Raw genomic sequence first — 20,836 nt, forward strand, 5'->3', positions numbered from 1 at the left:
TGTGAGCATTGTCTCTCCAATGATGCAAGGGAATAATATATTGCCGTTGTTGTGCCAGAGCTCACGGATAACTGGTTACTTTTGCACAATAAGAGATCAGGGATTACATCACATAAAACATTACTCACACGTCTGGTATCAAGTATGGCATCAGCTTTGATCCTTCAGAGGATATAGCCACTCATCTAGAGCTTTTGGGGCCTACATGTAGCCTGCCTGGCTATCACAAACCCTGACAGCACCAGTTTGTCTTACAGAAAAGAATAAATGGACCAATTGTTAGCATGGTATCACCAACTGAGGTAACCACATTAGATACCATTACCTCTAGAGCTATGAAGGCTACAGACTAGTGACCAAGCTTAGGAACCTTACCATTGCGCAACCTGGCATTCTCAAACATGACAACAGTAAAAGAGACCTCCATTCATTTTCATGTCCTTATATTTAAAAAAGCCTAATTTCTTGCTTTGCCACATTAAGTTACTTGCCTGAGGATTCATGTTCATATTTTTCAAGCTTAAGAAACACACTTGACATCTAAAGAAACTAAAACAGGGGCTTCTTTCAAGCCACATTCAAATCCCTGACATCAATAGGCAACATGATACATCAAAGCTAGAATGGCTTTGATTGGATCAAAAACATCTCAATATATTCACACATGAAGCTTTCATGTCTTCGGATATTTGTTCCATTTTATTACCTGTGATTGTGAGTGATAAAGTGCATTCGTGATGTATCACCATAGTCTCATAAGCCCTAGTAAAACTTCTACAAGACATTAATATACCCCTCTCAAAGCATACATCTGAAACCGTAACGAGTATAAGTGCAGGTGCTCAGATTCATGATTCACATCAAACTGCAAATATTGCATAATAGAAATATGCTAAAACCCAGTGAATTACATAGGCTTCCATTGCAGCCCGAAGGCATAGAAGGCAGCTGATGTAAAAGGAGCAGAGGAGTGCTTCACTGGGCAAGAGTGTCTCTTCCATCAAAAAGTGCGAAGGCATGGCATAATGACTTCCAAGGCGCAGGGTGAGAGTAGCATGTAAGAGTAGCGTCTACGCTGCATGCACCTTGCTTGCATTCATCACATGAGAAGTCATCAGCCAGCCCTTGCTCCTTGGGATCCATTGATGTAAATTTTCTTTACTCCTTGGGATAAAAGGCCACTAAGTCATGGTTACTATGCACATCAAATTGAGAACTAATCACGAGGTCGTGCTATCCAAAGGGAGCTAAGGGCACGTAGTCGTGAGAAGTAGTCCCCCATTGCAAGCAGTCCCCTTGCTGCCTGACGAGTGGTCAAAATCCGATGCATCTGCTGCAGCGTCTGTTGGCGTAGATTGTCTGCCTGTCATTTAATCATCCAATTTCAGAACTGGTTTATATCAAAAGGTAAAAGCTTTCAAAAGGCCAGACACCCAAAACACCCATGCTAACTGGAGGAGATTTTGATAGGGGAAAGAACCTGTCGGACGAAGTTTTCTAGCGTGCCTAGTTTTCCCATGGCCATGGCCATTTGACCCATGTAGTTAGCGACGTTTGGAGTGCCCAATGAGCCTGCTGATAAGGTATCCGCAAGGTTCTGCTGAAGTGCTTCCATGCCTTGGGACAAAGCATCCTCTGCCTGCTGTGAGGATTGTTGCAAGTTGCAAACAGCGAGAAGTTGCTGCTCAGTGAGAGGTTCAAGCTGAGGGATAAGAATCTGACCAGATTAACATACAAAAGTTAATTAGCAATGATTCACAATGTGTACTTCAAGAAAGCAAGGCAATCCTGAAAATCCAAAATGGTGCCCTCACCCCCCTTTCTAAAAGAAAGAATGTATTATCTTCCCCACAGCAAGACCATACACGTGTGTGTGTGTGTGTGTGCGCGCGCGCGCGCGCGCGTGCGTGTGTGTGTGTGTGTGTGTGTGTGTGTGTGTGAGAGAGAGAGAGAGAGAGAGAGAGGAGTAGGGGGGGGGGGGGGAGGGGGAGGGGGAGGGGGAACCTTCAATAGCTCAGAAGGGCGAAAACCTCCCATCCACATGAAGCACCGCTCTGCAGGTGTCTTCCACATGCCAGAAACTATGTGGAAAACATCTGCCTTAACAGCTACACCCTTGAGACGGAAAAGCTCATCATAGTGAGCCATGCCACTATCCACAAGGAGTCGCAGGTCATTGTCACCCACATGAGTCGTCAATGCAGACCTAAGCTCTGAGAGTTGCCTATTTTGCTCTTCAACCCATCGTGCATAGTCCATGTTAAATGCAGCAGCACCTGCAGAGAATAGTATATAAGATGAACTGATATCCTGCCATCAATCAGCCCACACAATTTCTACATGCAAGACAGAAAAGCCAATAATAGGTTTCTGACTCACAAAATCTCTCTTGAGTACTTGTGAAGGGATTATATATTCCTTGCACCAGGATAAATACCTGAATTCACAGATCTTCCAGTGTCTCCACCAGAATGTCCAGCAATGTACAGCCCCTATGGACATGTAAACGATCTACTGAGTATGCAATATCAAACCCCTTGCCTAAACCCAAAACTAAGCAACCAATTCATCATTAGAGTTTTTAAGAGCTTCTACCTGCTGTCGGGCACGATCAAGCTCTTGCTCAATTTGATTTAGCTTCACTCGGCTCGTCTCCAGTTGTTGAACATAAGCCTACAGAGATTGTCTCTTTAGCATGCAGGCTACCCAATATTAAGACAGAACGTCAAACGCATCCAGTTACCTTTTTTCGAAGCCGACTTTTGCGAGCAGCTTCCCGGTTTTGGGCTAGTCGCCTGAGCACCTAACACCATCACAACAAAAGATCCTTACTACACACCCAGTGAATCATAACATACATAAACTAGAAGGGCTTGTTTTTATATTTGGGAAAAAGCACTGGATCCAATGGTCCATAGGTGCCTGGAAATAAATTAAAAGGGTTTGTTTTTAGATTTGGGAAAAGCCACAGGATCCAAGGGTCCATAGGACCCCAGAACTGAAAGCAGTCTCCCCCCCCCCCTCTTTCTTCACTGACAAGTATAACAAATTTCAGTTCTTACAATATTTAAAAGCAATGGACGCACCAGCAGGAGCCAAGGGGTCACAGTAATTAACTCAATATTCTATTAGGCAGACCCAAAGCCTGCGCATACATGTATGCACCGAATTCGCCCCACAAATACAAATTCATTTTGCTGTCCGAGGTGCACACCTTAGAAAAATTTTAGGTGCTCAGTGTCTGTACACACGAGGGTGCACACAGTGGAACTTCAGTTAGTATTTCAGCTATTGAGAACAAACAACATGCTGAGAAAACCTACCTTTGAGTCCGTTATCTTAGCCCGATCATGATCAGAAGACCTAGAAGCAACTACTATCTCCCCACGATTTCCAGTCTCAAGCTGTAAACAGAAAACAAACCAAAAACTCATAAGTGAGATCAAGAACAGCATGTGTACACCTCCAATGTCTTTAAAAATGTTTAAAACCCATTCGAGACACATCTTCTACCCTTTCATCTCTTGCCTCTCCCTCCATGCTTGCAGAGGTTTCTGCTCGAGGACTGTTCTCAGCCCAAGTTTGAAAGTGATTTGCAGGCGGCTCAAAGCCCATAACAGTATGCTGGTTGAAGGTCTTCATCCCAGGTTGGCAATCTGTACTCGTGGCAGAAAGAGAGCTTAGCTGCGAAGATTGCTGCTGATGTACAACAATTCAAAAACAAATAAGCATTATTGGCACATATGTAGAAAAACAAGAAGCTTATTATGCATCTTAATGAATAAAATGGAAACACCGGAACTCTGTACCTCGCATGCAGTGTCTGGCACTAAAGGTATTGCACTCAGAAGATTACGACCATCAATGTGATCTGCATGGCATGGCCACTTACCCAGGTCAACAGGAGATCAGCAGAACACAACCCAGTGTAGCGTAGCTTAGCATTACTGAACCAAGTAACTCACTTTCTCGAATAAGAGCATGGATGGAGCTGAGCTGTGGGTTTCCTATGTTGTACAGCTCTGAGGAGTCTTTGATAGTCTTTGATCCTTGATGACTACTGCAATTTTACAGATCCGGAAGCTAAGCCTTATTACACACACTAGCATACATACCCACCAACAAGCACCGCACACACACACAGGCAGAGTTGCCACCAAGCTAGTAAAACGAAGATGGCTAACCATGACAAAACCTGCTTCCCAGCTGGGGCCAGACGGTAAACTGGGATCAACTACAAAACAGCTTTGGTCAGGTGGCTATTCAAAGGCATGTTCCAGTATGGCCTTAATGTGGTTCATACAACCATAGATTAAAGGCCATTGCCTTTAACGTAATTGGGGCCATACAGTGCGATTACCACATTACACAAACAAATGTCTATGTCCACCTCCCATTACGGGGATCACATATCATCTCTGAGCCATCCCCACAGTAGTAATTAATGGGATACTATTTAAGGCTTCTTAATCTTCCCATAGAGGCTGTAAGAGAGCCGCTAACACAAAGGAATATTAACCCTTGCATAATTGTGTCATGTTGGTTCACAAGAAACCCACCTGGAATTTCTAGGCAAAACACCCTGCGTAGCTTGTTGATGTGGGTGAAACCCTAGGTGAGCGTGCTAAAGGAGCTGCCATGTTGAGTTTTCAGGAGACCTATGGGGACCGTTAGAGCTCTTCAGGATAACCACCTGGCAGCTCTGGGAAAAACACCCTGCACAGCATGTTGATTTAGGTGAAACCTTAGGTGAGCGCGCCAAACCAGCTGCCATGCAAAGTTGGCTAGGGACAGTTAAAAGTTACAATAGTGATATACATACAACATGAGAAGCAGATGATGAGATACAAGCTCAAATATTCGCTGCAATGATAAAACTCCTCCATAATAGTGCACCTGTAAGAGGTGTACATAGTGCAGCAGCACAAGCCCATAGCATATTATAAGCCAATTGAACATAGGTAAACCATGGCATGTACATCGAGTTCTGTATGAACCATGGCATGTAGAACTCGGTTATAGCATGTGCCAATGAGTTATGTGTAAACATGGCATTCAAAACATCGAAGAAAAGCATTGTAAGCAGAGAAGTATGGAAGTGGTACATGAGGTGGGAGAGGTATGCCGGGGAGAAGCTCTGCTGCATGCCGGGACTGATAACTGTCAAGGGCGGGTACACAGAGGGAGCTCCTAATTCACCATAGCCGGTTGCCATTGACCTTCTTCACCATTCCTCCTCGTTGAGCTCAATCTGCAGGTAGTGTTTTCTTCACCTGTTTCCGATGCAGAATTAGGGGAAACGCAATAAAAGGGATAGCAGGAGATCTTCTAGGACTTTACGGCTCTGCCCTCCGTTGTAGAGACTTTTCTAGGGTTTTCCAGGCCTTAAAGGTTCGCTACTGTAATCTAGCTGTAGCAGAAGTTACCCCCGCAGAAAGAGCGGAGCAATGGCAGTCAAGAAGCTTTTTCTCTCTGCCTTGCAGAACCCTTACATCTATTCAGGAGAAGACGACGTTATGCTGTTGAAGCTTAGGAAGCAAAAAACCCCTGTTGCCCAAAACCAACCTTTTCTCTCTTTGTCTCCCTGTCTCCGTCTGCAAGCGAGCTTCTGGAATCTGGCTATGGCAAGCCAAGGCTCTCTTTGCGTTGTGGCCCCTCGAGAGCTTCAAACGGCAAAAGTAAAACGTGTGGGTCTCAAAGGATGTGGACACAGACACTGGAAACAATTGAAAAGGAGGAATTTCCGCAGGTGGGCGGTGCTGCGCGAAAGGGCCTCATTTAGTCAAAAAGAGATGAGTGGACTCCTCGCCACAGTGCATTCATCAGTAAAAGACGGAAGAAGATGCTAGCTATGGCGGATTTGAAAACAGTAATTTATATTCTTCATTCGAACCCTAAACGCGCCCAAAATTGACTGTATTTGTAGACAATTGCAAGGATTTAGGCCCGTGGGCGACGAAAATTAGCTGAATTAAGAGTAAAATTTCATTTAAGCCCTACACACATGATTTGGGCGCCCACATTCATGTAGAATTTACAGATTTGGGCGCCGAAATTTGGCTGTGTGTGTGTAGATTATGCGTAATAAAGGTGAATTCGTGCTAAATTGGGGACGACTTTCTTGTTTTTACTGCTGTTCTTGCCTACAAACAACAGCAAGAAGTGCGCCCACTGTGCCCACTACTACCTATATTTGCCGTGGATTTTTACACACACTAGGCGACGGAGATGCAGCTTGGAGGGGCCGGAGAACACACAAGTAAACAGAAAATTATTGGGAAAAACAGATGAGCCGCGTTGAAATATCACAGTGAAAGTAGAAAATGAAGAGAAGAAAGCACTCACAATCCTGTCGAGACCTTTATAGAATTGAAGTTTACAATTTCGTGTTAAATTTTCTAATTTCACAAGGAAATGCAATCACATAAAGCATGCAGGGGAAAAATCCATGGCAGCAACACTTCATATATTTCCGGGCTTTGGCTGTTTGTAAATTTTACGGGTAAATTCCCCAATAATGTAATATTATTTTTTCTGTGTAGATATGTGGATTTTAGTTTTTTAAATATAAAAGTGTTGTGATTTTTTACTATATACAAATTTACCTCCATCATCAGATTGATGGTCACGAGGCTTGTAATTCTTTTTTTTATGTTTTTATTTATATCTGCTGGTTGACATGATTTTATTAGTCAAACTCCTGCACTCAGTGTAGCCTCAACCTCATGAGTCTAATGCCTAGTTGCATGATGCCCAGGCTTTGGGGAAAAAACGCTTCACATGTGCACATCATCTCTCTAGAGTCTAGACACACACACTCTCTCTCTCTCTCTCTCTCCCTCTCCCTCTCGTTTGTACCTTCTCCTACTGCACATCATCTCTCTCCCTCTCATGTACTTACCGTCATTTGTTGCATATCAATGATCAATCAAGTCTTTCACAATTCTGTCAGCACTCTTGAAAAATGAATGTGTGTGTACACACCAATGTACCTTAGGCCTAATCATAAACACAGCCCCTTAGATTATGTAGACACCGTATACATATCAATTCATGCATGGTTTTTATGGTCATTTCTCTCTCTTTCTCCATGTATCTATCCATCATATCCATAACTGCCATCATAGCCACAAATGGTCCCCTATGTGGACCTACACACTAGTCATGACCATACTTACACACTTGAGTCTTGGCATACCCAATAGTAAATGCATCTGTGGTGGGGACAATAGCCGAGCAGTCGATATAGCGGGATGTGAGTTCGATTCGAACTCACCCTCTCCCCCCCCCCCTTGGGTTAGAAAGTGTGTGTGGGTAAACTTATCGCAATTTTAAATAATTAAATTCATCTCCAGTGTGAGGCTCCCTCCAATTGGACATTTTGGAGCAATGTTGTGTATCCTCTACCTGCCATTGAGCATTTTTTGAGCAAGCTTGTTCTCGCCCAATTGTCACCTACTCCCCTCCACCCATTGGGCATTTTTGGGCAACATTGCCAATTGGTTAGGTCTTTCAACTAGGGGGGAGCATCACATGGGCCAATTGCTATTTTGTATTCTCTTTTAGTGGATAGTAATAATCCATAGTGCTATTTTGTAAGGTCAGTTGCATCTCTCTCTCTCTCTCTCTCTCGTGTAGGCAAAGGGCATTTTTAAGTCTCAGCTCAAGCACTCCTATGCCAACTTGGGGAACATGTGGTGCCTATGGTGTTCATCATTGTTCAAAGTCTCTCTCTCTCTCTCTCTCTCTCTCTCTCTCTCTCTCTCTCTCTCTCTCTCTCTCTCTCTCTCTCTCTCTCGTGTCGGCCTAGCACATCTAGTTTTGAGGTTTGAGGCCCATTTGTGCACTCCTATGGGCTTGTTCTCATGCAAGCAACTAGGGGCTCACTGTGGTCACATGACTGGTGTTTTGAACCCCAGGTCGAACACATGCCATTGATGTGATGGCCCGCTACTACTAGTGCCCAACGTGTGCACAACCTCTATATGGCACATATATTGTGCATGTGTTAAAAGACTCATATCCTCTCTCTCCATCCAGAAGTTTTGAACATCTAGTTCCCACCTTAGAGTCCTCCCATGAATGCACTTCTATACCAAAGTTTTGAACATCGAGTTCCAGTCCTCCCATGAATGCACTTCTATGCCACACCTGTGGGACATAATAAAAGATGTGTCTCTCTCACACATACACACACAAAATATGCCCAACATGACCACATCCCTTTGCCCACCAACAAGAGAAGTCGCGGAACCACCTTGGTTCCCTTTCGTTAGAGCCGGCTAGTTCATCTTCCGTGTTTGCACACCGCCAACCTTGTGTATGTGTGCGTGTGTGTGTGTGTTCATCAACTTGCACTGTCGGATCAGCAAAACGATTCTCTCCCTTGTGTTTTACAATTTCCAGCCCACCACAAAGGCAGTAAAGTGGAGTCAGAGGCAACAATTGGTTGGCTTGTGGCAGCCACTGTCAGCAATAAGAGGGCAGCAGCACTGCAGCAGCCTTCCCCTATGATGCTTGCAGCGATGATAGAGAGATATGGGCAGAGAGGAGTGTACACAACCTCGGGCATAACACCCTCTCGTGTAATATTAAACTACTATTCTATTAATTCTCTCTCCCAAGGCGGGACGGACACGTTTCCTATACATGCCTTTTTTCAAATTTTTTATTTCTTTAACAAAAATTCACGGTGAAATTTTGAAGGTCTTTAAGAGTTTTTTTTTCCAAAACGATTAAGAAAGCTTAAGAAAAAAAAAACTTGTATCAGTTTTTTTAGAAAAACCTTAAATAGTAGTATTAAACCTAGTATCAGTTTGAAAATTGATGATGGTTTTAGTTTTTTTTTAGAAAAACCTTAAATAGTAGTATTAAACCTAGTTTGAAAATTGATGATGGTTGTAGTTTTTTTTTTTAAGGACTTGCTTGCGAACACGGCTGTAGTCGAGTGGTTAAAGCGGACAAAGTCCCAACCGATGGTGTGGATTCGATCTGTGCTCTCTACGGTGTTTCGCGTCCATGTAACTTGAGTTGGGTGTGTGAGTGGTGGTGTTTCTCGCCAAAAAATAAATTTAAAAAGGACTTACAAAATGTTTTTGCCTTTTATATATATATATATTAAAAATATTATATATATATATATTTTTGCCTTCATATATATATATATATGAAGGTCTCCTTAAAAAAAACTTTGAATTTTGAGTTTGAAGGCGACCCAACTTGTTTAAGAATAGCTGTAAATTTGGGGTTTGAAGGTTTTATTTTTAAAGAAATGAGAAAGGGTTTAAATAGCAATACAAAATTATTATTTGGTGTGAAGGTTTAAAAATATGTGAGAAGAATTAGAAATTTCGCAAAGTAACAAAAAAAAGATAAATTATGGTGCCTTTTAGGCACGCAAAATGTGGCCACTCATTTCGAAATTTCTCGAAGAGCTCGCAAGCCTCTCTAGATTTTGCGAGCTACGACGCTCGCCTAAATTCTCCAACTTTTTTTTTTGGGGGGGGCCTCGAAGATATCAAACCCCCAGCTTTGTACTTTGTACTCACATATATATGCCCTTCTTGGGATGAGCTCCCGCGAATCATGCATTGCAGCTCTTGCTGATCTCAACAATAATGCAAAATCGTCCTTCCCAACACCCCTCCATCCAAATAACGCTCCCTCCATGTTTCGTGTGATTCAAGCACCCTCCCGCCTCCTTAGAGTTGCTTCCCAGGCCAGGTGCTCCAAGGGGTAGAGGGAGAACCATCACTAGGACATACCTTTTCTATGTTCCATCTTTTCTCTCTCCTAGGTAATTAGAGTCCCTTCCCACCACCAAGGCTAATGGGGGCACGACACAAGTGGTGGACTCAGTATAATAGAGGAAGCAGTCACACACAGAGTCAGATAGACTGTTTAACGAGAAGAAAAGAGATGCAAGAATTTAATCAATAGGAATGCCATGGATATAGCTTAGTGCCTCCATTTTTCTAAGTTTTTACAGGGTTTCACAAGGCTTTGAGGTTACACGCAATAAAGAAGGGATTTGCCATTTTTGGTTGATTTTTCAACCCTACTACCCCTAATCGTCCTAGTGCGATGCAGCTTTAAAAGTGGTCATCTTCCCACTAGAGTGTAGTACAATATTTGTACTAATGAAACTTGATCATCTCGATCCTAAGTTCTAGATGTGTCTATTTTGGGTATTTTGGCATAACTACACAATGTGATTATAACTTGGGCATAACCTCAAGATTGCCTAACATACTAAGCATGGGAATACAATTAAGAATTTTGTAATAATGCTAAGGATATAATAAATTGTGCCCATGTAGGACCAACGCCTTCCCATAGTGCCGAAAGCGTAATTAACTATGCCATTGCAATAAATGTAACTTGGTCGTCTCTTATTTAAACAAGTGGCCCGGGCGTCTCGGCCCAGTCTTAAACCCGCCTTCAGCTGACTGGTGTAAAGCACTCTAACATACGTGTTTGCATCTATGACATATGCACATGCACATAGAACACATATGCATGCATATAAAACACACATATAGATCAGACACACATAGAAAACACATATAGATCAGACACACACATAGAGTACACATATAGATCACACACATATATGTGTGTGTTTTATATGTCCATGCATATAAAACACACACATATAGATCAGACACACACATAGAGTACACATATAGATCACACACACATAGAATACACCTCCACATAGCATATGCAAGCACACACATAGAATACACATCCACATAACATATGCATGCTCACACATGTGCGCACACATACATAGACACATGCACGCACACACATTACACAATGAGCGAGTGAGTGTGCACATGCCATTTTTGAGGTCTTACACATGCATGTGAAGAGCTACCACATTATAGATGCATCATGCTATATTCATACATAATGGTTGAGTGCATGTACATATGCCATTATTTGAGGTCTCGTTCACGCATGTCAGAAAATAGTGGAAACTACAAACGTTGTATACATGCCAAGACTGATAAGCTTAAGAACCTTAAATAAGACAATGAGCACTCTCACAAGTCTTATCAAGACAGATGGTGAAGTCTACACTTTTTCATTCAAAGTTTAGAACAATTAGTGATGATCTCGTGTATGCACGATTGTAAGATGTGAAGAATGCATTTAATGAAGCTCAAGGTATTTGTGACAAAGTTGGTCTAAGTAGAGAATCGTATGCAATGATCTACAAATAAATGGATGCAGGTTTTATTGCAAAACAAAAGGGTAACTCCGCTGTCGTGCCCTTTAGTGTCAGAAAAGCAAGGCAGCAATTGAATTATAACAATGTCCTTGAACTCATTGGTGAGCCTAAGCACATAGTTCACTCATATGTATTCAAGCATTTTGCTAAAGAAGTGGCCTTGATTTGAATCCAAACAACAATTATGTCTTGGATGTGTGCAAATTGCAAGCTACAATGGTGAAGTTCTATGATATGTCTGTTAAAGAATGTGGTGGCACATTGAAATTTGTACTAAAACTTGATGAGAGTGAAATTGTGACGAATCAAAAGATAGAAAGAGCAAGTTTGACAGTGATGAATAGGGCATTGGATCCTTCCATAAAGCCAGTGATTCTCGGTACTTCAGTTTTCAATTTGAAAATGAAATTTGGTGGCTCGCAGCATTTGAGGTTCCAAAAGAGTATCATGAGATCCAAAAGATGTTCTTCAATCTGACAGAGATTCCTAGTGTGGTTCAATATCAAAAAGCAAGTGAAATTCTACATGTGGATGGTTTTGGAGTGGAATGGCATCTTACAGGTGATCTGAAGACACTAAAGTGCATTTTTGGTGTCTCGAATGCTGCAAATGCATAGTTCTCTTGTTTGTATTGTATGCGCTCAAGAAAAAAGAGTAAGAATGGAAAAAAGGCATGGAATATGCATACTAGGAAGGATGGTGCACCGACTTGTGAATTTGTATGGGATGGCAGAACAATGGTTAGGGTGGATCCAAAGTGGGATCCTATACTTGACATTTTCAATATAAGATGCAACCGACGTAAGAGACCCAAGTAGTGTGTAAGAGAGTGGAGGAGGTTCTTTCATGCATGAGTCTACACAAAGGGAAAGTGGAAATCAAGAAAGATGAGAAGAGGTCGGGTGCAAGTGGAAATGTGCCGTGCAAACCAAGTATAGGTGAAGCCCAAGGCTATAAAGTTTTTGTCACCACCAAAGAACCATGAAGGCCATTTATTAGATCTTCAATAATGAAAGTATGAGGCATGGAGGAAATTACACATGGTTGTCCCAGATCGTAGTAAGAATGGCGAGATTAGAATTGCAAAGGCTAATGTATGGATTGCCTTTGATAAGGTTACTACACTTCTACAAAAAATGGCATTCAACGAAGAAGATGCCAGCGACTTTAAAGAAGCTATGAAGAAAATGACATTCAATGAAGAAGATTCCAATGACTTTAAAGAAACTATGACCACATTTTACAAGTACATAGTGGAAGCATGGACATCAAGTAGCATAACAAGAGCATAACACATTATATGGTAAGATCTCAAATTTTGTATGTTCCCATGTTGTTCAGTAATTCTTATTGAAAATAACCAATGTGCATATGTTGTTGCCATTTTTATTCCAGCACATTTTGTATGTTCCCATGTTGCTCAATGATTCGTATTGAAAATAACCAATGTGTATATGTTGTTGTCATTTTTATTCTAGCACATTTTGGAGGCTCATGGTTCCTACTTTACAAATCAAGAAAGCTTAGCTACCTAGTCTACCCAAGGCATGGAGCACTCACATTGGCAAGCTCGTTGTGGATGCTAGAAGGCCACCTTGCATGGCAGTGGAATCCACGAAGTTAGTGCATTTAGGCAATTACTCATGTGGTGGTATAGGATTGTAGTTAGGATAGAGGAGAAAGAAGCCAAAGCCGATAGAACACATTGAGTTCACGGGGCTTAATGCCTTGGATATTGAAAATTTGATTCTTCAATAAACTTCACAATTATAAATTAGTGACTTGAATAAAATTTTGATTTGTTCAATTTATGCTTCACTGTATTCACCATGTCCCATGGATACTTTCAAACTTTTAAACTTTCAAACATTAAAAACATAGATATAACAATAGAGCCAAATCAAAAAGCCCCTGCTCATACTCCATGATCCATGATCAACAGTCTTACTTCAAAAGTGTCATTGTATTACATTAAAAAACCAAATTTTTACAAGAGATGGGAGTCTACTACTACCATGATCCATGATCAACAGTCTTACTTCAAAAGTGTCATTGTATTACATTAAAAAACCAAATTTTTACAAGAGATGGGAATCTACTACTACTCCTGATCCTGCCGACTAGCATCCTCTGGTGCGTGAAGCTTTTCTCTCTTTGAAGATGGCTCCTGCTCACAACTGTGGAACTGGCGGAACTCTTGGTCTTTTGAATTTGAGAAACTCCCTTTTGCCATGTCACTTAGCATCTTGGGATCCCTGGTCCCACATGTTAATCCATATGCAGTATAAGCTAAGAAATACTTGCTCCTTAGAGCATACACTCTGTGGTCCTGCCCGAAGATTCACACCGCTAATTGCTTCTTCAGAAGCACGATTTTGTCTACATTCCACTTGACGGGGTATCCCCCATGTGGAATATAATGAACTGTGGAAATTTCAACCGGTTAATGTACTTTCCTAGTGCTGAGTCCTTTCCAAGTCCTTGTGATCCTGATGTGCGCACAAGAAAATCATCCTTATACACAACCAGCTGCAAAACAAAGTTGTCCATAAGCCAACAAAACAAATGCAATATGAAGCTTCATAACAATATTCAAAATTATTCTAATCAAAACTTTTCATTCTCGTCTCATTAACAAGTAAATCATTTGATTGTGACAAGTCGGCATCCTGGAGACGGTTAAAGTGTCCTCTTCTCTTCCCATTTGCAAAATATTAAGTCTTTGCTGAATATCTTGAAATTCCTCTTTAGTGGGAAGGTTGGCTTCATAGTGAATAGCATCCTTGTACATCATTGCTAATGTCTCAGCAGAAGTATGGAACTCACTGCCCTTGCATTTGAATTCAGTAGAAGATACTTATCCACACCTGGATCGACAAAATCATCATCTTCTTCTTCAAGATACTGTGCGATGATGGCGAGACAACAGTCTTCCCTGATGTCAAACAATGATTGAATATTTGTTATTAGGACATAGTGGTTGTCACCTATTAGATACGCGGGGAGGATTGAGGTTAGAATGTGCTCTGCTTCCTCTGTCACAATGGGATCCTTATCAGCCCTAGTTGTAGCAACTTGGGTGTCTTCTCTTCTAAGGGCATCAATATTAAGCTTCTCACTAAGGTCCCTCTCCACATCCAAGTTTATCTCCTCTAAAACCTCATGAACCTCATGATCTTATGCTCTTCAAAGTTCCTCTGACCTCTCTCTACTGAAACTTCCTCATCCTCAAGAAGCAGTAGATGCAAATAGCAAATAAACCTGTAGAGTGGTAGTCAACAAGACGACATTTATGCTTGTGTACTGGGCACTTACTATATGTGTCTTCTTCTTATCCTCTTGCACCTTTTAAATATCCATGTTTACCTTATCTCTTGAGGATATGGAAGAAACAAGATCGTCCACATGCACGTACTAAACATTGTCTAGGATGACTCCATCATTCGAAGTTGTCTCCTGGTATTACTTCTCTTTCTCTTGGAGAAACGAGCATCCAGACAAGATCATATCCTCGATGGAGACATTGCAAGAAAACATACGTGCTATTTGAGGTTGGCAATGGTGTTGGCCAACTTTATGAAGAAGGAAGTCGAATAATTTCTCCATAGGAGTTTCTTTAAACCCAGTATAGGTTCAACCTCGATCTCAAAAGGATGCATCTACAAAGTAGAAAAAAAAATGTCAAAACGATTGCTATAACTACACAGCAATGAAATAATAATTGAGATTTGTAATTTCAATGCAAAAGTCGGTACAATGTGATTTACGGTGGATGTTGGCGAGTGAAGCTTGATATCACATTGTACTGAATCAAAATATACATGGTCTATGTTGCACAAATATGCATCAGAAGCTAGCGATACTACAACTTTTCATTACAATGCAAAACTATGGGCCAGCCAACGATCCACCGTAAGGTTCCATATTCAAGATATATTGATTTACGTTGTTACAATTAAGCAAACACGACTATGAGCCAACGATTAGGAGTAGGGTCGAGCTAAAAAGACCATGTATATTGTAAGTCAGTACAACGTGATTTAGGTTGGATGTTGGCGAGGAAGCCTTATATCGCGTTGTATTGACTTACAATATACAAGGTCTATATTGCACTAATATGCAACACACTGGCCTCAAAAGCTCATGATACTACAATTTTTCATTACAATGTAGAGTTCAGCCGTATGGTTCCACGTTGCTCAAATATGCAACAACCACTACCAACCGGCCCGATGAGATCGAGAGTAGGGCTCCATATTTGTGCTATACTGACCTTGTATATTGCAAGCCAGTACAACGTGATTTGAGGTGGATGTTAGCAAATGAAGCCTTATATCGCGTTGTACTAAAATGCAATGTACAAGGTCTATACTGCATAAATATGCAACAGCAACTAGTAATTGGCTTTAAAGACTTGCGAAACTACACTTTTTCATTAGATCGGATGTAGTTTTCCATATTTGCACTATACATTACAAGTTAGTACAACGCATTTAGGGTGGATGTCGACGAGTGAAGCCTTATATCGCGTTGTATTGAATATATAAGGTCTATATTGCATAAATATGTAGAAAACACTACAAAGTAACTTTTAAAGCTCGCGAATCTAGCCTATTCTCACTATAAGGAAATGGTCGGTTACCGACGACTATTACGAGTAGTATAAGCGGTGGTAAATCAAAGGGAAAATGTCATTTGATGGGCGCCGGTAATGAAAAATAACAATTTTCTAAATTTGTCTAAAAGACTTCAAGAAAAATTCACTGCTCATATTTACAAATTCAAAGTTCACAGCTCATATTTATAAATCAAAGTTACAAAGTCATAGATCATCATTTATTCTATCATCCTCAGCTAGATCCATGGCCCCAAAAAGGTAAATTTCAAGAAATGTTTCCGTATCCTCTTCAATGTCACCAAAAGAGTGTTGAACCATTTGGTCAATGGCTTGCTCTTCTATAGGATCAAGGTCATCTATGTGCTCCCTGTCCGATGTACTTGGCTCTCCATTAAAACTCGATGGTGAGTACCTTTCTTCCATATGCTCTTGAATCTGTCCCTTAGGTCACGTAGGTTCCACAACTAATATACTCAAGGCAATTGGCTCTTGGATTTCAACATCAACTTTATTATTTGGCTCTTGAGTTTCAATAACATCAACTTCATCATTATGACTTTGTGGTTCTTCTACTAGTTGTTCGCCTTCAAAAATTTGTTTGTTTTACAAGGAGCAACTTGGACTACAAACACCCAGCTTGGATCCTTTGGATTTGCTTCAAAGATAACTTATTCACAATGTTCTGGCAAGACAAATGTATCCCTTTGATCGGTCCAAAACTTTGTGGAGTCAACTTGGACAAATCCACTCTTGTCCTTCCTTACAGTTGCATTTGGTCCATTTATTATGACCTTGAACCACTTCACATAAAAAATAAACATGTGAAAGCGTCTAAAAGCAACTTTTATGATGTTTTGAATAGCTCCACAATAATACAGCATGCAGAATTCTACATTCAAGTCACTTGTACTTGACTGGCTTTCTTGCATGAAGTTAGCTTGACGCCGCTATCAAAAGTTATTCTTTTACAATCTATTCATCCTCGGGGGTTTTACCTAAAAATATGTAAATATACCAAGTGAGTTCAAATGAAGGGTTTTTTAAATTTAAAAATTTAAGGTAAATTTACAGAAATACATTTAGAGAAGGGTTTTTTTAATCGCTTTCAGAAAAAACCCGTAAGTCCATAAAGAAAAAGGGGTCATTTTATTCAAGAAAATTTCATAGGTAAGGATTTTTTTAATACCCCTTGAGTATTCATTCCACTCGAAATGATGCCCGTGTGACCAAAGTGCACCATATTTACGATACTGCAAGCACAACAAGAATCAGCATCATGCAAGGTGATGCATGATAAATAAACTCTTTTTTTAATCAATGAAATAGTAGTCAAGGAGAACTGTTACTTACATGCCAATCACAACCTTTTGCAAGCTCCTCCTCCTCCTCAGTGATAGTCTCACTATTATACTTTGCTTGTGTTATTGTTGCATCAAGCCATCTACTCGAAGGAAAGACAGGTAGTTGTGCAAGCTTCGAAGGGTATGGTAGGGTTCTTGTTGTTCGACTCCTTCTAAAATTTTGTCGGGCTACGATACGTTATACCTTGACCTCTTGATATCTTTCAATCCATTTAACCATGGCATTTGAGTTCAAGATGCAAAATTTATTGATCTTATCTCATAAGGTATTGTCCATCGCCCTTACGAGCCCATTTCCTTGTGGCTACAAGAGATTCTTGTACTAGCCATCCTTCAGTCATACTACTCTCTGGTCGAGCTCGTTGCTGCACCGCACACAAATTCCTTTAAGGTTTCCATGAATCTCTCTAGGAAAAAATCCATTGATGACTATGGATAGTCCCTATAACTGCAACCTCATCAACGACATGAACTAAGAGGTGCATCTGAATGGTCAATATGCTTGTTGTTGGTAGAAACTTTTCTACCATGCACATGGCTTCCAAGGAGTTTAGACGTGATGACTCTAAGGTATCTCGCCTTATTTCCTTGGTGGAGATCCAACACACCAATGTGATCTTGTATATGGTAGCTATTATTTCTTTGGTGAGAAATCCCTTTATCAATTGAAAGCAAAAATTGAAGAAATTTGTACCAATCATGTGACTTCAAGCCACTAAGCTTGTCATCTTTTGTGAATGCACCCTTTAGGCTATGCATACATCCGATTGGGGTGCGAAATTCAGCAATGGTCCTCTTTACTTGTTTTTCCTCCAATCTATTTAAGACCTAGGGTGCCTTAGGTAGGACCACCTTCCCATCGGGTCGTGGTTGTGGCCACAATTCTTTAATATGACCTGCCAACCGTAACCCTTTGTCCCTTGCTTTCTTTGGCCCCACTTATGGTTTTCCAAAGCACCTCAGGTACATTCTTGAAGATGTGGATTGGTTCTAATGGATGGTTTATTAGAAGATCACTCTAATAAGGAAGTTTGTGAAAAATGAAGAGCCTCTTCATTCCTTGGGGTGCAAAATTTCCATTATCCCTCCATGTTTTGTTTTAGTCACTTGTCTTTAAACACGGAGGTGGTCTACCTAGAGTTCCCTCTCGAAATTCGTGATTCTCAAGGAGATATCACACATGACTGTGGTACATTGTCTTTTGAAGTGATGTAGAGTAACAAGCATCCAAAGGAGGTCCACATAAGGGGCATGCGTTTTATCTAGATGTAGTAAAGCCTTCAAATCAACAAAAAAGGTGATTAGAGAAACTACATGGAACTGCATGTGCAAACCCTCACAAGTTTAATTAATTAAGTAACAATGCGAAGGAAATTGTTGAAGTATGTATCAAAACTTACTCGAGCATTCTGCGTAGTCTGGCCAATCATGCATAGTCCACATTAGTATACCTTGCACATTTATAACTCTTTGCCCATAGCGCTTGTACATATCGTGAACTTAAATGCCATCCTAAAGTGTTTGAAGCTCCTCTACCAATGGGGCCAAGTATACATCCATGTTATTTACTTTGTACTTCTCAGGAACATCAATGATAGTAAGAGCTGTCCCTTCTTTATTACAGCCATGGTGGAAGGTTATAATTTATAAGGCAGATAGGCCATGTGCTCCATGATAAACTCTGTCGACCAAATGCATTCACACTATCCATTGCTAGCCCTAGACGAATGTTACAAGGCTCTTCCTTAAAAATAGGCCACTTCTCCTCAATGTGTCTCCATGCAAGCGAATTACCTGGGACACACATGACATTGTCCTTGGATCTAGTGGACCGATGCCATGTCATTAAACTTGCTATAGATTTGTACCTGAACATATATTTTATCCGAGGTTGTTAAGGCTCACACTAACCCTCCTTGAAACACATCCAAAAAGAGCTGGTGAACCACAAATATCGTGGATCTTTCCGATGGCCGAGCTCGTAACCCTTGAGGTCTCCAAGATCTACAACTCCTTAAACACTGTGCCTCCCGCAAGCGTTGTCACACCACCGCGTTGCACTACGGGTACTCGTCCCTCCTCTCACTTCACTCACACACACTCACTAGCATGCATTAGGAAGAGAGATTAGCAAGAGCAAGACTCAATTGCACAATGGGAGAGTATGTTGTATTACGAGAGAAATTCACTTATATACATGGCCATAAGTGTTCACACTCACTTAAACTCTGGCTGACCGGGCACTTTTAGGCTCATAAGAGACCTAATGCTATTACAATGACTATTCTTATAATATATCCATGAAGTAAATCACTTAGGACTTCATTCTAACTTGCTACCACATGCTCTTGAAGCGGGAATCGCCATAAATACTCTGTCACACCATTACGCGCGCCCGTCCAAGCTATAGCTTTGGACACTATTGCTTCATATCTTGAATGTATGATCCTTTGGTGTATCTACCGTGACTCCTTGATGTAAGATAATGGTGGTAGCTCTTATTAACCCTAGAATTGAGTTAACATCCCCCTCTTCCTGATGGCGATCGCGTCCGCGTGATCGCATTAAAGACCTTTGTGTGGGGAGAATGAACAATCTTTGTCGATGGCTTTGATGTTGAGTGGCGTTCAATGGTCTTTGTTCCTATGGAAGGAATAAGAAAAGCTAGTTAATGAATAAAGAGGTTAGTGATTTACTGGGAATTCCTAACGGGGTGAGGGGTGGGGTTTTTTGCGAATGATTGTATTTTTATATTTGTGTGAGCATGCGTTTTGTTTTTTGGCTATTTGCTCACTTTGTTTTTGGCAATCATAGGCAATGTTACATGGGATTTGTGTTAGCGGGGATGCTAAGAGATGTTAATAATGGGAGAGAAGAGAGGCAAGGATTCGGAGGAACACAGACTTAATCATAAGAGCGAGATGGTGATTCTCAGTTCCTCATTTGATTCATTGAAGTGACATTCATCATTTGAAGAAATTGGCCTTCGATGATGTCCCTTTGTGTGGCAGGATTCTTGTCAAATGTTGTTGAGTAGGACCTGTTCCTACTTTCTTCTACCCATATGCTTTTTATTTTTTATGTATATTTAAGTGCTCTTATGAAGCAGATATACATGGAGTACAAGAATTGAGTCATATAGACTTTTATTAAACTGCTTTGTGTTGAAGTAGCCACTTGTTGGTAAGGATTGAAAGAATTACGTCAACTTGCCAGGCTAATATAGATATCTTCACTAAGGATTGAAGATCATTGATTTGTGAAGATGGTGGCGTCGTTTGGAGAGGTTTGCAATTTGAAGGAAAATTCCAGGCGATGGGTTGTACCATTGACCAGGCTTTTGTCCACCATGGCCCCTCTTCTAGAGATGTACCTGTTGATGGTGAGGCTTTGGTGCAAATGTTCTCCAGTGCATGAGTATGGATATGTACTCTCATGGAGCAGCTGCTACGTTAATTTAGCCAAAAGAATAGTAAGCAATAAGCTTAACAAATATATAATGGCTATTAAAGATTGTTGGAAAAGTGTTAATGCGTGAGATGGCTTAATTCGTGATGAGGCTTAAATTGTGAAAGTGACATTCTTAAGCCGTGAGACTATAATTCATGAGAAACCTGA

General features: G+C 40.9%; 1 protein-coding gene and 1 pseudogene across 4 annotated transcripts; both read right to left on the reverse strand.

The window, feature by feature from the left end:
* Nucleotides 1-697: 697 nt before the first annotated feature.
* On the reverse strand, nucleotides 698-5,896 carry LOC147630573 (transcription factor TGA2.2-like). 4 transcript variants are annotated; one of them, XM_086810496.1, is made up of 11 exons: nucleotides 5,106-5,896; nucleotides 3,966-4,057; nucleotides 3,810-3,871; nucleotides 3,514-3,699; nucleotides 3,324-3,404; nucleotides 2,744-2,803; nucleotides 2,596-2,673; nucleotides 2,438-2,492; nucleotides 2,005-2,276; nucleotides 1,481-1,717; nucleotides 698-1,363 (listed from the first exon to the last, which is right to left on the reverse strand). In XM_086810496.1, the coding sequence occupies exons 1-11, from the start codon at nucleotides 5,213-5,215 to the stop codon at nucleotides 1,217-1,219; spliced, it is 1,380 nt and encodes a 459-aa protein (XP_086666622.1). In that variant the 5' UTR covers nucleotides 5,216-5,896; the 3' UTR covers nucleotides 698-1,216. The 4 variants fall into 4 exon arrangements, with proteins under 4 accessions (XP_086666622.1, XP_086666620.1, XP_086666621.1 ...); XM_086810494.1 differs by having other exon boundaries at nucleotides 3,966-4,060; XM_086810495.1 differs by having other exon boundaries at nucleotides 3,514-3,696; nucleotides 3,966-4,060; nucleotides 5,106-5,892.
* A 7,444-nt stretch (nucleotides 5,897-13,340) lies between these two features.
* Nucleotides 13,341-20,836, reverse strand: part of LOC147630574 (uncharacterized) — a 105,420-nt pseudogene continuing 97,924 nt past the window's right edge.

The sequence above is a fragment of the Cibotium barometz genome, chromosome 16, assembly GCF_041138505.1.
Source record: "Cibotium barometz isolate CiBa-2024 chromosome 16, ASM4113850v1, whole genome shotgun sequence".
In the NCBI taxonomy this organism is placed as follows: domain Eukaryota; kingdom Viridiplantae; phylum Streptophyta; class Polypodiopsida; order Cyatheales; family Cibotiaceae; genus Cibotium; species Cibotium barometz.

Coding starts and splice junctions, on each gene's coding strand:
- LOC147630573 (XM_086810494.1), bottom strand. CDS start 5,215: ATGGCAACCGGCTATGGTGAATTAGGAGCTCCCTCTGTGTACCCGCCC. Junction 3,872..3,965: donor CCATGCTCTTATTCGAGAAA/GTGAGTTACTTG, acceptor CATGCCATGCAG/ATCACATTGATGGTCGTAAT. Junction 1,364..1,480: donor TAGAAAACTTCGTCCGACAG/GTTCTTTCCCCT, acceptor ATTAAATGACAG/GCAGACAATCTACGCCAACA.